Below are 14,485 nucleotides of genomic sequence, written 5' to 3'. Positions count from 1 at the left end.
ACAGAGGTCAGGTATTCAGAGAATTGTCCAAAGACCCTTCCCGGGAGAATCGGGGTAATCTAACATCGTCACTTAGTGAAGTATCTAATATCTCTCCTTTCTGAGTCTGAAGGCGTTCAGACTATCAAGAAGCGATAAGATCTTCAAGATTAATGGCAGTCTCTTGGCCAAGGCAAAGCAGTGCTGCCTATTTTCAGTGTTCAATCGGAGGGGGCCGTTTCTGGAGGAGCGCCTCGTTGGCGTGGTTGTATGGTCTTTGCCTGCCACCTAGGTGGCCGCGAGTTCGATTCTCTGGCAATTCCATTGAGCGATCAGAGATGCGTATTTCTGGTGATAGAAGTTCACTCTCGATGTGGGTTCGGAAGCCGTTGGTCTCGTTGCTGAATAACCAATGGTTCCATCCAACGTCAAAACACCATACAAACACAAAACACAAAGGGTTCTTGAAGCAATTCGTCATATCTTGTGTTTTCTATAATAGTGAAGGGAAATGACTGTTCCTCCACCTCGACCTCTGTGAATTTCTTTATGGTTCTATCTTTCCGTATGAAGTATGAGATAAGCTAGAAGTCCTAACTATTGTAGAATATGCAAATATGTTGTTGACGGCCTCTAGGCTCAGAGATTCGGTTCTGTCAAACAACAAAGCTTCACGATCTTTGAGGTCTGGGGAGATCTTGAAATTCTCTGGATCGCAGGTTCCGGCATGGAACTTAGACGTAGTCTGAGTTTCTGATGCCAAAAGCAGTTTCGAACCTATCCTTTCTGCGAACTTAATACATGTGACCAGAAAGGCTAAACATTCTAACCGCTCTAGCCACGGCAAAGAGGGTTAGTGAGGTTTTAGCCATCATCAGAGGTTTTAGCTTTAAAGGACATAATGCGGTCTGTCCTCTAAGCCTTCCGTTCTTGATAAGAACGAAAACCTATCTAACCCTTGACCCGAAGGCTTGGAGACCAAGGGTATGGCACAAATTATTGGGCAAGGGCATTAGAGAGTCATTTGTGCCCTGCGGGTCTCTCAAGTTTTATCTTGATAAAACTATAGAAAGTCGAGGTCAACGGACAATCTGCGGTGTTCCGTAAAAGACCAGACTGGTTCATGCCCAAGAACACCCTGGCATTATAGTCAGGAGTTCTTTTAAGAAGTCTCATTCATTATGTTTGCATCAAGATTTGAGATTTTTTCTTAATATGAATGCTCAAGAGGTGAGGGCGCGGCCTCGGAAGCATTTCAACAGAGCATGACAACTCAGTAACATCCTGAGTGCCACGCTTTAGCGAAGCAACTCTGTGTTCGCTTCACACTCCCGACGGGATGTGAAGACGACATTTGAGATCTGTAAGTCAACTAGGACCATACATATCCGTAGATATATTATTGGGGGGCAGCAAGCAACACGAATCCTATCCATAGAAAAGGGATAGGTGTGCTTTTGTAACTTTGAAGGGTTGGTCGCTTGAGGCTCGTTCCTTTTCTTTAGCCTAGAAGTTATGGAACTAACTTGATAGGTTAGGTCAGGTGGTGGTTTTAGCATCGTTGCCTCAGAAGTATGGTCATATGGTCTAGTCACATTGTGGTCATGCCCCCGTTGACAGATCATCTAGAGCGCACCAGCATTACAGGTCCTCTACCTCGCTGGCAACTCTAGTAACGCAGAAGCAGACTTTGGTGATAGTAATCACGAAGTCGGCTATGCTAACAGGTGAGGAACCAAGATGTATATCATCTACTTAATTTAGTTTCCCAAAAATCCTATTCTGTCTCTTCCCGCACCATCCGAAGGTGGGATTCAGCTATATATATATTCTGTCAGGTAAGTTTTCATGAACAAAATGTTATTGTTATAATACAATTAAGTTGTTCATACTTACCTGGTCAGATATATATAATTAAAGTGCCCACCCACCCCCTCCCCTCAGGAGACAGTGGCACTGATATATAATGAATAGAAAAATGGGAATAGTTCCTGATATCCGCCTCCCAGCGGCGGGAATGGGTACTACCACCTGGCCGCCCCACCCCTTCGCGTGTGCCGCGAATTTTGAAATTCTGTCGGACTTCGGAGAATACAGCTATATATATATCTGCCAGGTAAGTATGAACAAACTTAATTGTATTATAACAATAACATGTTTAAGTATTTTTAGAGTTTATTTTTGGTTTGAACTATCAAAATAGGTAGTTATAAGTGTTTTTAGAGGGTGTCAAGTATTCATGGCTTTTAGCTATTCGTGGTGGGGTTGTGGTACGCATCCCCTGCGAATCCCAGTGGTCTGCTGTACAGTAAACTCCCCGTATTTGCGAGGGATGCGTATACCCTCCCTCCTCCCGCGAATAGCTAAAATCCGCAAATACTTAAAAGCCCCTTAAAAAACACTTGGAACTGCCTATTTTGGTAGTTCAAACAAAAACTATCACCTGAGTATTTTAATACTTTTACACATAAAGTACATTTAGTCAAGAAAATATGAAAAGACAGTGATTAGTGAATATTTCTCAGTGAAAAATACTGCGAATAGGCAAAATTTGGGGTTTCTGTCTATGGATGTGAACCAACAGGACATTTGGGACGATGGAGACTTTCAGAATGGATCTAGAATGAGACACACATGTAATGTGTACGTGTTGAATTTTCCATGTGAGAGGTAGAACTGCGGGACCTGGGAAGGAGCTAATCACTAGAAGCAAGCAATCAAACCAAAGAAAACATGGGCAAAAGAGAGGGAAACACCTGCTTTGGTAGGAAGGGCAACAGCAAGTTCTACTAGTAAGGTGGTAGGGAAGAAAATGAATGCATCACAGCATCATGGGTGAGAGAAGGTCGGCTGATGCCTCTTCTCTTATCCCATTGGTCGAACCCCATTGCCACCAATTCCTTGTTCTACAATTTTATATGACTTACTGGATTCCAGCTGGCACTAAATGAATTTATCTGTACTATTGTTAGCTATGAAAAATACAAATTGATAAAAAATGTCATATGTCTGGCAGTTAGACATATTAAACATTGCAGGTTAGACATGAACTACTTAAAAGTTATTATGTATTGCTGTACAAGGTAATTCACTTATACACAAATACACACAGACCAGTCATAAAATTATCATGAAATGCATAAGTTTTCAAGAAATGGAATACCCATAAGTGAGAATTAGTGCTAGAAAAATAATACAGGTTTAAAGGGTACTGAAAACGAAAAGTAGCCAGTCCATAGTAATGTACCCAAAGGCATTATAAAAAAACCAGTTATCCTTAACAAACATCAGATTAGCAATAGCAGTGTCTTGTGGCTAAGAGAATCTGAAGCATGCAGAAATATGCAAAACAATAATGAAAGCTACTTTATCATAAATCATATATTACACCTGAAAGCTAGCTTTGGAAGTACTAATTGACAAGTAATTTTGAGAAGTACCTAAGTGGATGTGGATACTACTGTATAATCATGACATTCCATAGTTTTGTAATGAGAAAGAAGGGAAAAATCTTCTTTCAGTTAAGTTCAATAATGCTGATAGAGAACGTTTTACATAAGTAATTTTCTTGTTTGACAGATTTCCCGAACAGTTCTAAAATGAGTTGGCCAAAGGTGATCCTGCAGTCTCTGAAGAAATTACCTTACCACAAGCAATCATTACGATGGACAAGCAAAGTAAGTAGCTTGTTTATTGTGCCTAGCTTTATGTGGATTGTGTGTGAAGAATGTATTTAGAGGTAAGAACCATTGCTTCCCATTGCTTCTAATATGATTGTTTATCTTGGTGAGCAAACTACAGTATGTACATGTATATTACTTATAGCATCATAAGGATTTGTGAGGTTTTCCTTTTGACTTGTTTAGATTATCTGATGGGTTCTCTTCATGTCTTATCAGTTTTTTTTGTCCCGTTACGGGGGTGGTTATTATTCTCAGATATTCTTTATCATTATTATTGATTTATAAGATATAACTTTTTAATTTTATTTAATTTTTTTATTTTGCTATTTTTTATTGTTTTATTATTTTTATTTTTGTTATTATAGAGGTCTGGATAAACTAATCCTTTAAATGGTTGACCCTCCCACCATCTCATTACATGCCCCAGCTAAACCAATATGAAATTGAAGTTGGTTTATAGAAACTAAACAGTGCAGCCTTGATACTGGTCATGAATGGTCTTGATCAAGAGCTTAGGGGACAGGTATGATAAGAACCACCATGGTAAGACTGACGAGCACAAGCAGGCAGCTCTTAGGGAAGTGATTATTTCATTGATGTCACTGAGGAAAATTATATATACATCCCTGCAATGATCTATTTTTTTCCCTTTTTTTTTTATCTCTTATCTCCAGGTATTGTGTTCCTGCTTCTCTTCTGTAGAATTGTTAGACTTTATGAATAGGCTTCGTCAACTTCGAATTTTGTCTTCGATCTCTTTGGCTCTAATTTTTATGGTCTTTGTATGCTTCTGTTTGCTTTTTACATAAATTTTCCTGTGGTTCAAATCCCTTTATTGCTATTGCTGCCTTTTCATTCCCCTTGGGTATTTTTGCTGCTGTTTTTGGTACCATGTAGAGTTGCTTTTATTATGACAAATCCTAATGCCTAATGGCTGTTTTGCTTCCTGTACTGTTTCTGCTGGTGAGGATAGGCTGTACACTATAAGCTATGTAATATTTAGTTGCTATACACTACAAGCAATATGAGTAGGCTCTGTGGAATTGAATATACCATAAGTGATTCTGTTAACATTTAGTTACTTATTTGAGAGCATCTGCATGTTAAGTTGAGGTTCCATTATAAAGAAATGTTCTCATGCTTAGTTAAACCTCACGAGGACTACCAGAAAGCTATACAAATGACCAGACTAGTGTCCTCTTGTTTGTTTAACATTTTCACTGTACTTGTCCCTTCTAAAAGAATATAAATTCTGTAAATATTAAGTGATCATCAGAGAATGAACTTGAATTCTGAAGGAGAATTTCAGCTGTATGTATGTACTAAATTGTCCATGATGCAAGAACACAGCTCTTACTTTTTTGCAGCGCATAATTGTGGATTAGAATTGAGAAAGTCTTGCATTGAAATTTTCTATTACCATGTACCTGGTAACCGTGTACGTACCTGGTACGAGAGTGATAGTACCCATAAGTTTCTTGATTTTGTAGTTCTAGTAGTAGTACTAGTGAATTATGAAGTCTAGTGATAGGGTATGTACACTACAGTGCAGATAATGAGTTTTCATTGTCGATGGACATTTGTGTTGGAGGCATCAGAGGGAAAGTGGGGAAATTGACGGTAGATGATAAAAACGACGCTCATCAGGTGTACTGTGACTATGGATTGTTATCTTAGCTCACTTTTACTGACATGATAGTAAAAGAAATCTATTATTCAATAGTATCATAATGACTGCAGCTCAAAAGTGTGATGCTTGTTGCTTTTTATGTAGTTAAATTATAGAAAGTCCTCTCGGGTAGACACTAGTATTATGAAGATAAGACAGTACTATAGTTAATATCAAAGTTGATTGTATTTGTTTTTTGTATCTAATTAATGGGAATTTGAAAATTGCAAATTACAATGTTTATTGTATGTCAGTGTATGTCTGTTATAGCTGTTGAGACCACTTTCTTCTTCTTCTCCTTCTTTTTCTTCTTCTTCTTCTTCTTCTAATAGGGTTTGTTACTTAGTTACTGAAACCAATTACCTTGTATACTTGTCCTTTACCATATGAGCTGCATCATTAATTCTTGTGACTTTTTTTTTTTTAAGAAACTTTACTTTTATGATGATAAATATGATAAGTTATGTAATTGACATAGATCATAAGATTTTTCATGGAATTTTGCTTCCTTTCATTGTCAGTAATCCTTGAAAGAATAGCTAATGTGCAATGAATATAGAGATAGTAATTAAAATGGAAACCATGTTGGTGCTGAAATAAAAATTGCTCTAATTTCGAAGATGGAATAAAAATTTGTCCTTCACAAAAATTTCATCAATGTTCTTTTACTGTGAAATAAAAAAAAACAGGAAATGCTTTACTGATGTGTGAAAAATTAGGAAGCCATTTTAAACACATTTTTGTTCCTACGTATAATGCAAACCCTTGGTCCTTTACATAAGGAAAACTTTCAGCGTAGGCTGGAATTATTTCCTTATGCAAAGGACCTCTGGTTTGTATAGTTAGGAAAAAATACAATTTATTTTAAAAAATTGTGACTTATAAATCGTTATATAATTTTTTGTTACTGGAATGGATAGGAATAAGTCACTCAGATCAAAAGTCAGATGCAGTTTATTTATGTGATAAGAACAAATTTTTCAAACCATGATTAAACCATGTACCTTGTAGATATACTAATTTCTATCAGTTTGTTGTCTGTTCATTAAAACAGCCATATTTTTTCCAGGCTATTAAAGCAGAGAGCATAGATCCTCAGCAATTTGCACTTCTAAGTGAGCCATGTATCCTAGTGGATGAAAATGACAAAAATATTGGTTCCTCATCAAAACGAGATTGTCATTTGATGCATAATGGTTCAAGTTTATTACATCGGGCATTTAGTGTATTTCTTTTTAATAGTTCAGGAGAATTGTTAGTACATCGACGTTCAGAAGCAAAGGTAATGTATACTTCATGTGTTGTAAATTTCCAGAATTTTTTTGGCATAAGGTATGGTTAGAAAGGGAATAGATGTTGATGATTTTATTAAGGATTCCCCCCTCCTCATCCTTGAACACCATTATCCATCACTTTTTCAGGAAACTTACAGTATAACTATTTTATACTTCCAGTTTAACTATTTTGTTGTATCTATAATGTCTTAGTCCATCAATTATATGAGTGCAGTTGTATTAGGAGGCAAAAACATGACCCTCGTATGACCTTCACCAACCATCTGGGTTGTGGTATGATGTGCAGGTACATTGTTAATGAGAAGCAAAACCTTCATTGATGGCTAGCAATGCCAAGGTCCTGTGCATGCGGACAAAAACCTTCCAAAAGTGATTATGGAACGAACCAGAGACAATTTTGGCATTGAACCAAGCCTTCATCAAGTGATACCAGATGACTTGGAGACATCCATCAGACTTTGGAGGGTATTGAGCTACTTTGCATATCCAACTACAGCTGGTTTGCAATGATGGCTACCGGAAGCATTTGCACATAGCACGAACAAGTTTCTTTGCAAGCTTTCGACCAGGTAAATTCTTTTCCTTTTCAGCCAAGGTGTTAGTTGACAAGAGTAATAGACCAGTTTTAATTGTATTGTTCCCCCTCATTTTGTGACCACCTTGTCATGGTGACGGGGCTATCGAACCTCAGGAATTTCTTCGTAGGTTCGAACCCAAGAGTCCCATCTAACATTATAGTACGTATATATTTTTGGGTTAATATCTATGGATTTTTCCACTTTTGTCAATTTTCCATATCTAATAAATAAGAAAACATATCATAACTTGGATTGGAGTTAAATCGAAGCTAAATAATTGGAACTGTGGTAGATCCATCATCTACCAGACAGTGTTCGGACCTGGTTTTCCAGGCGGAACTATTCTGTGGAGCTGGACCACGGATTCCAGGGATGCTTGGTTCTAGGAATAGAACTCCCGGCATTTTGTCCGGTTTGCACATGATGTGATTAGGATGGGGATAATTGTATTTTCGTGATACTCTTGTTCCTACCAAGCTGGTAATGCTTACACTTGGGGGCTTACTAATCATGTTATGCCATCCTCTTTTGGGGTAGGGTAGGGATGCAGACATTTGGGAGTCATTTGTCACTTGTGCCATTGGCGGAAGATTTAACTTCACGAAAAGCCAATATCTTTTCAAAATGTATTATTTATTTTTTTGCTTTCTCTCATTTTCATGATAAATACGCCTAAAGTTTTTAGTACCCCTGGGTCCCTTGATGGACAAAATTCGGCACAGTTGATGACCAGTGGAAGTTTCCCTGAATCTGTCAGTTCGAGATGATAATGCAGCAAAGGAACATTCAGTTCCAAGTAAATTATATGATCCAAAACACCTGTCAGGGCCCATAGAAATTCTACAAAAGTAAAAAACAATCTGAAGATTCAAACCTTATATGTAACAATAGAATCATATGTTACAGAGAAAGGAAACAAATCTGATACACAGATAACCCACATCAGGCGAGGTCCAAAAAGAAATAGAAATTATTGTCTTAACCCAACACTGGTGCATTTTGATCATCTTTTTGGACCAGATAACTAGTTGAGGTTTCTAGTCCTTAAAGCTGAAAATAAAATATCAACAGCAATACTAGAAAACAAATTATTGAACATATGTCCAACACAAGAAATGGAATGCTGATATATTAAAGAAAATGAATGGTTACTTCAAGTAACCATGAAAAAACAATCCACCACCTTTTTAGATATAAAAGAAATAAATGGCACAAAAATATCAATAATAAGTCATGAGACATTAAATTATATACAGGGCACAGTCATTTTACCTAACATTGAAGAAGGAGGACTACCCTCAAAACACTTGATATTTGACTCCCTTAAGATACAGTAATATACATGATTTAGAAGTCTAATCAGTTCCAAGTAGGAATGGTGAAAATAAACAAATTAGTATTGCAAAAATAATATTTACAGGCCAAGATCTCCCACTCAAAATTAAAATTCTTAGACAAAATAGAGAAGTGCATCCATTTATACCAAAACCACTTCAGTGCACTCAGTGTTCAAAGTATGGGCACACATACAAAAAATGCCATTATAAAGCAGTGTGTGCATCAGACACCCATACTACTAATTGGAAATGTAAATCCCCAAAATGTATTAACTGTGGACAATCCTATCATGCTAAATCTAAAGAATGCTCCTTTTATCAATACAACAAAGAGCTCCAGTTGTTGATAAATAGAACAGGAATGTCAGTCAAAGAAGCTAGACTCGAGCTAAAAGTAAGAGGGGTCAATAATCCATCTAAAAACCACTCTTTCAAATAATTAAGTGAAAATATGTTAACTGGTAAGGAAACATCTCCACCAATAAGGCTTGCCTTTGCGAACAGCGAATTAATTCATATTTCAACACTTTTTACTATGTAAACAAAAGCGGCGTTGCTATTTAGTGTGTCTAGTGAACGCAGGGGGTAAACGTAATCTTTTCTGCGACTGTACCCATCCCCTGCTAATACGGGAGGTCTACTGTACAGCAGTCTGAGACCTTTAAGCAGACTTACCTAAACCTAATTCCTAACCCTAAATCTATAGCGTTTCTTCGCTAACTATCAGGAGAACCTTAACCTAATTAAAGAACCCTAATCTAATTTTTCAATCAAAATGAACCTCAGATACTAAAGTTTTCCCCTCCAATGTTCTATGAGACTTCAGACTGGAAATTGGCTTGCTCAGTATTCTTCTCAGTGGAGAGATCAACACTTAGTATTTTGTTTCTTTCCAACTGCTGTCAAACTTTTTTCTCAGCAAGTGTGTTGAGATAGGCACCTTTTAGGGGTTCGTGTCAAATATGGAGGAACGGGGAGAAGAGTGGCACATAAGTGTTTGTTTCTGCAATCTAGCAACTTTGTTTCTTAACACTTCCTTCCTTTATCACTTCCTCTATTTTTAACTACTTTTCTGTCTTTGGTAATTTCTTTCTTTCTATCAGGTCAGGTTGAAGAGGAGTGATTCCCTTTATTCTGGCACACTCATCACTGCAAGTAAAAAAAGAAAAAAGAAAAATGTAGTATGATCAACTTTCAAATAAAACTCACAACAAAAAGAACAAAACAGTACAGTTTCTAAAATACAAACCACCTCTTACAAAACCAACTCAAGTCTACCACAATGTTGTTAGCCTTAAGCCAATAACGTTGTGAAAATGCCTAAGGACAGGAGTTTCCCACCCAGTCCTCCCCAATCGGCTCCCCCCACCCAAACGTGCTTATCACCCTAGCCTATCCCATCTTCCAACTTCTTTTGATTAGAAATATTAATGATACCAGTAAAAATATCCCAAATATCTATGATGGATAAATTAAGTGTATCCCAAAAATAAAGGCCCATGATGGTCTGACGAATTATCAGAACTAATTGATTAAAACTGAGAATTGTCCATAAATAGTATAGTTCAGAGACTTCTTGTTTATTAGGTATTTATTATCTCAATATTGTGACCTCTCATAGAAGAAAAAATTATTTAAATTGTAAATTCAGTACTCTGTCCACACTGAAACCAATTTACTGTATAGTCAGCAGTATCCAAGTTAATAAAGAAGAAATAATATAAACGTTTTAATTGTCTCAAGAATAACTTCCAACTTTGTAATTAAAGAGATGAGGTAAAAATTATGAAAAATTTAAGATCAATTGAGACTGCCAAGATATATTCATGTATAGCAAGCAGGGACTTCACATCCTAAATGGAATATGAAATATTTCATATTCCACATACGTATAGAATATAAAATATACCTAGACATTTGGGGTATATTAGCAGTGAACAGAATCTTGAATGGAAAAAACACTTTAGAAAATAGCTTTGAACTGTATTATATGATAAATGGTTTTCAACCAATGAATGAGCTCTCCCTTCTTCATGAATAAGCTCATCTTCAGTTTAGTCATCAGTTTTGATTTAATCAAAACCAAAGTATCAAAAACTCATAACTGTATTACAGCTAGGTTATGTTTTAAGTTACCAAGTGATGTCAAGGTAATGGAAAATAGCCTGAAATCTCAAAGGTTGAGAAGTTTTTGGAATGGGGTGAAATGGGGGAGGAGTAGTTGGTCAGTAAATTATGTACGAAACTAAGGCCAGTATGAATAAAAAAATTATGAAGGTCTTGGATAAATACTAGATTTGGATTAATGAGAGTTAAGACAACAAAAAAGCACGAGGAAGAAGAAAGTGAGCCCATCACACATTTAAGCTCACAAGGAAAAAAAGTTTGTCAGATATTGGTATTGTAAATGTTTGTTGGGCTTTGCATGTTGTTTATTGGTGTCCTAAGTGAAGACTAAACTTTTTGAATTGCTATTGCCCATACACGGAAATTCCATAATCAGTAGATAATTTGTTTAATAATTCATGTATTATCATCAAACAGTGTTACTATTTTATTGAATGAAACATGGTTATAGCTGTAATAATATCCAAGGTCATCTTAGATATCCAAGGTCATCTTGGTTGTAATGCTGCACCTCCCATACAAAGTTGACTTTTGACAAACTTAGTTTTTACTTTACATGGCTAGATTTTTGTGTGAAATATGATTTATAACAAATTAGTGTTGATTCCAAGTTTTTCAAAAATTCTAGTTGTTACTTCTTAATATTTGAATAATACAGTACGTAATACTAGAAACATCTGCACTTTTATATTTTCATGTTCATAATGTTAATTTGTTCTGACACCGTATACTTACCTCGAACTACTTTAATAGGAGAATCCTGGATGTCAGGTACCGACCAGAAAAAAACGGTTATCCCTTCCACACCTAGCCAGGTACATGCCCCGAGGGTCATGGCCATGCGACCCATGGCCTACGACTTCAGTGCTTTCCTGGTTGCTGAACCATCCACGTGCGTCGGCTCGTCTTCCATGTATTGGCTTGATTCCCCCTTTGTGCTTTTCCTTGTGTGTTAGAGGCTTCTCTCCCCCTTGTGTGTGTGTGTGCCCTTCACTCATGGAGTCCGACACTTCTCGGCACCGCTGTCCAGGCCCTTAGGAGGCCAAGTCGTGTGGGGCTTATCTTCTACAAAGATAGACCCCCACTGCATAACTCATGTTGTGATGGCCCCCCAGAGTCCACATGCCCAGAGTGTGTCCTGGCCTCCCTTCCAATGGATTTTGGCCTCGACCAAGAGGAAGAAGGGTTGGTCTACCGTGAAGAAGCCATGCACGGAGGAGCCCATGTTGGCTAGACCCGCCCTGTCGCCAGCTTCACTTCTGAAGTCTTCCCGTTCCCTCCCACCGAGGGGACCTAGGTGAGTTCGTTAATGGGCTTCTGCCCATTGCAGAGCCTGATCAGTCCATGTCTCCTATACAGGTTGTGCTGCCCGGTGACAATGGCTTTCTGGAAGCTAAGTGGTGTGGTCCCACTTCAACCTTCATGGACCTCCGTCGGCTGAGGTGTTTGCATTTGCTCTCTGCTTGGTGAGCATGGCTCACCCTGCGCCAGGGAGCGCAGCTCACCCCGCACTAAGGACCGCTGCCCACCCAGTTTTGGTGCTCACGGTCTCGGAACAGGGTGCTCCGTCCGTGTCATTCGGGTTGGCTGTCGATTTGTCATCCACCTTGTCCGCACTCCCTTTCACCTCCCCTGAGGGGTTTGGTTGCCACAGGAGGCAGCGGGAGCTGACGAAGTCTTTGGAGTTCCTGGTTCAGCACCCCCCGTACCATATTCAGATCGCCTCTGAGGGAGGACGATTTTCAGGACTGGGGGCTATCCACGCTCCTCCCCATGATGTCGGAGCAGGGCCAGGATGCTCACCCGAGGTGAGGCTTCCCTGGTGTAGCCCCAGGCCGGTCCAAGCTTCAGGGCCGCTCCTCCCGGGCCAGGAGCAGTAAGAGGAAGGGCAAGAGGAGGCCCCCTTCTCCTGAAGATTATTCCTCCTGAAGAGTCTTTGGACTCAGACAGGACCTCCGTAGGAGGAGGCGTAGAGCAAAGTGGAGGTGCCATGCCAGGAGGAGTTGAGCGAATTCTTCCTCCTCCTCCCCAGGCCACTATTCCCGCTCTCCCCGTTGTAGCCAGGACCGCAGGGGTTGGAGTAGGAGCGGCAGCTGTCATGACAGGTCGTGCCGCCACGGACGCCACCGTTCCCCGACCAGTCGGTCCCCGCAGAGGGCCCCAGAGCTCGTGGCTTCCATGACGTTCCCATGAGTGGGGTACTCCGCTCCACCGCCGGTTGTTCCCCCGTAGGTTCGGTGGATCTCGCACCAGTACCAGTGTACCCCTTGCTGGCCGCTTATGCCGGGCAGGCTCCTTCTTTGTCATCCCTCCTCCTCCTTCCGCCCAGCGGAGGAGGCGGAGCCGTTCACCCTCTTTGATCAGGGTCAGGGTGCAAGCCTGGACCAGTGGGAGTCCCTTGACAGCCCTGCTTCTGTGGTCCGAGGCTCCTGGCGTAGAGGGTCACCTGTCCCCACCGCCGGCCCCCAGTCTGAGCCGGCCTCCTTCGCTGACTTTTCCCCCCTCTGCCCGTGATGGCCCCCGCTTGCCACCTAGAGAACGATGAGGATGAGGCATTCATCCGGGATGCACTCCAGAGTGCCTTGGGAGGGCAGGGTACAGCGGATGAGGGGTCCACCTTTAGGCGGATCCTGGCCCTCATTAGGGCCAGAAACATCTGGTGGAGCCCACCCCGCCTCCTGACACCAAGAGGTCTGTAGCTGTGGACTTCCTCTTGGGGGGTCCGAAGGAGAACAAGCCTCCTCTGAGCCTCTCCCTGGCTGGGAATATGACCTAGGCCCTAACTCATGCAGACCAGGTAGTTGCAGGGCCCAAGAATTCCTTGAGGTCCCATGGGTCCCTCAAACTTCTCCCGGCAGCGAAGGCCAGGCAGAGGATAAACTACGCTCCTGAGGGCTTCTTGGCTGCCCCAAGTCTGTGGAAGGGGCCCTTACTTCCTCGCTCTAGGTCTCTTGGAGGAGGCTCTGGGTGGGGCCAGTCGCCTTTTCCCAACTGGAGGCCATGGCGATGGAAGCCATAGCGTGGGCTACGGTCCACATAGCCTTCTGGCTTGACCTCTGGTCTGAGGCGGTGGCCAGGTTTGCCATTGAACACAACTTGAGAGACGAGGCTCAGCTGGCTCAGTTTAAGGAACTGGTCCTGTCAAGGGAGAGGTTGATTAGCTTCCTCACGACCCAGTCCATTACCCACTGGACCAACTGGGTCCTCTGGAGGAGGGACGCGGTCCTGGCCAAGTTGCCCAGGAACCTTCCTGACAGGGAGGCCAAGGCCCTGAGGAACTCCCTGCTTATTGAGGAGTCCCTCTTCACTGAAAAAGTCCCTGAAAAAGTTGTAGAGTCCCTGGAACAATAGAAGAAGGCTAAGACTCGGTCATGTACAGGGCCTCCTCCTTCAGACACCCAGTCCAATGTAAGACGCAGGAAGCCCCCCAGCTGAGACAACAGCAGAGGTATGGGGCGCAGCCCTCCTCTTCCAATCTCGAACCAGTATCCGTAGGTTGGAGGGGACAAGGGACTCAGCCCTCCTCCAGGGCCCCCTCGTCTTCCTCGGCCTCCTTTAGACCCAGACCTGTCGCCTTCCGCAGGGGTTGAAACGGCCGCTTCCCCAGAAGAAAGTAGGATGCATGGCCCCCTTCCCTCTCTCCCGCCAGGGGGGGGTGTTTGGTTGCCTCTCGAATCATTGGCGGAACTGGTAGGGTCATGGAGCCGACCCCTGGACAGTCTAGGTCCTCAGGGAAGGTTACCAGATCCCCTTCCAGGACGGGAAGCCTCTCTTGACAGGGGTACCAGGAGCACGGTCCTTCCAGCTCTGGGACCCC

The 14,485-nt window shown here is 41.3% G+C and overlaps 1 protein-coding gene across 1 annotated transcript in view; it reads left to right on the top strand.

Annotated features, from left to right (window-relative positions):
- The window catches only part of LOC135198159 (isopentenyl-diphosphate Delta-isomerase 1-like), a 61,978-nt gene that overhangs the window by 40,356 nt on the left and 7,137 nt on the right, over positions 1-14,485 (top strand). The window contains exons 2-3 of the mRNA XM_064225660.1: positions 3,559-3,656; positions 6,401-6,613. Coding sequence (XP_064081730.1) covers positions 3,579-3,656; positions 6,401-6,613 — 291 coding nt within the window. The 5' untranslated portion in view covers positions 3,559-3,578. The remainder of the gene's footprint in view (positions 1-3,558; positions 3,657-6,400; positions 6,614-14,485) is intronic.

The sequence above is a fragment of the Macrobrachium nipponense genome, chromosome 21 (genome assembly GCF_015104395.2).
Source record: "Macrobrachium nipponense isolate FS-2020 chromosome 21, ASM1510439v2, whole genome shotgun sequence".
Lineage (NCBI taxonomy): Eukaryota > Metazoa > Arthropoda > Malacostraca > Decapoda > Palaemonidae > Macrobrachium > Macrobrachium nipponense.
This window is presented reverse-complemented; position numbering and strand designations above follow the sequence as displayed.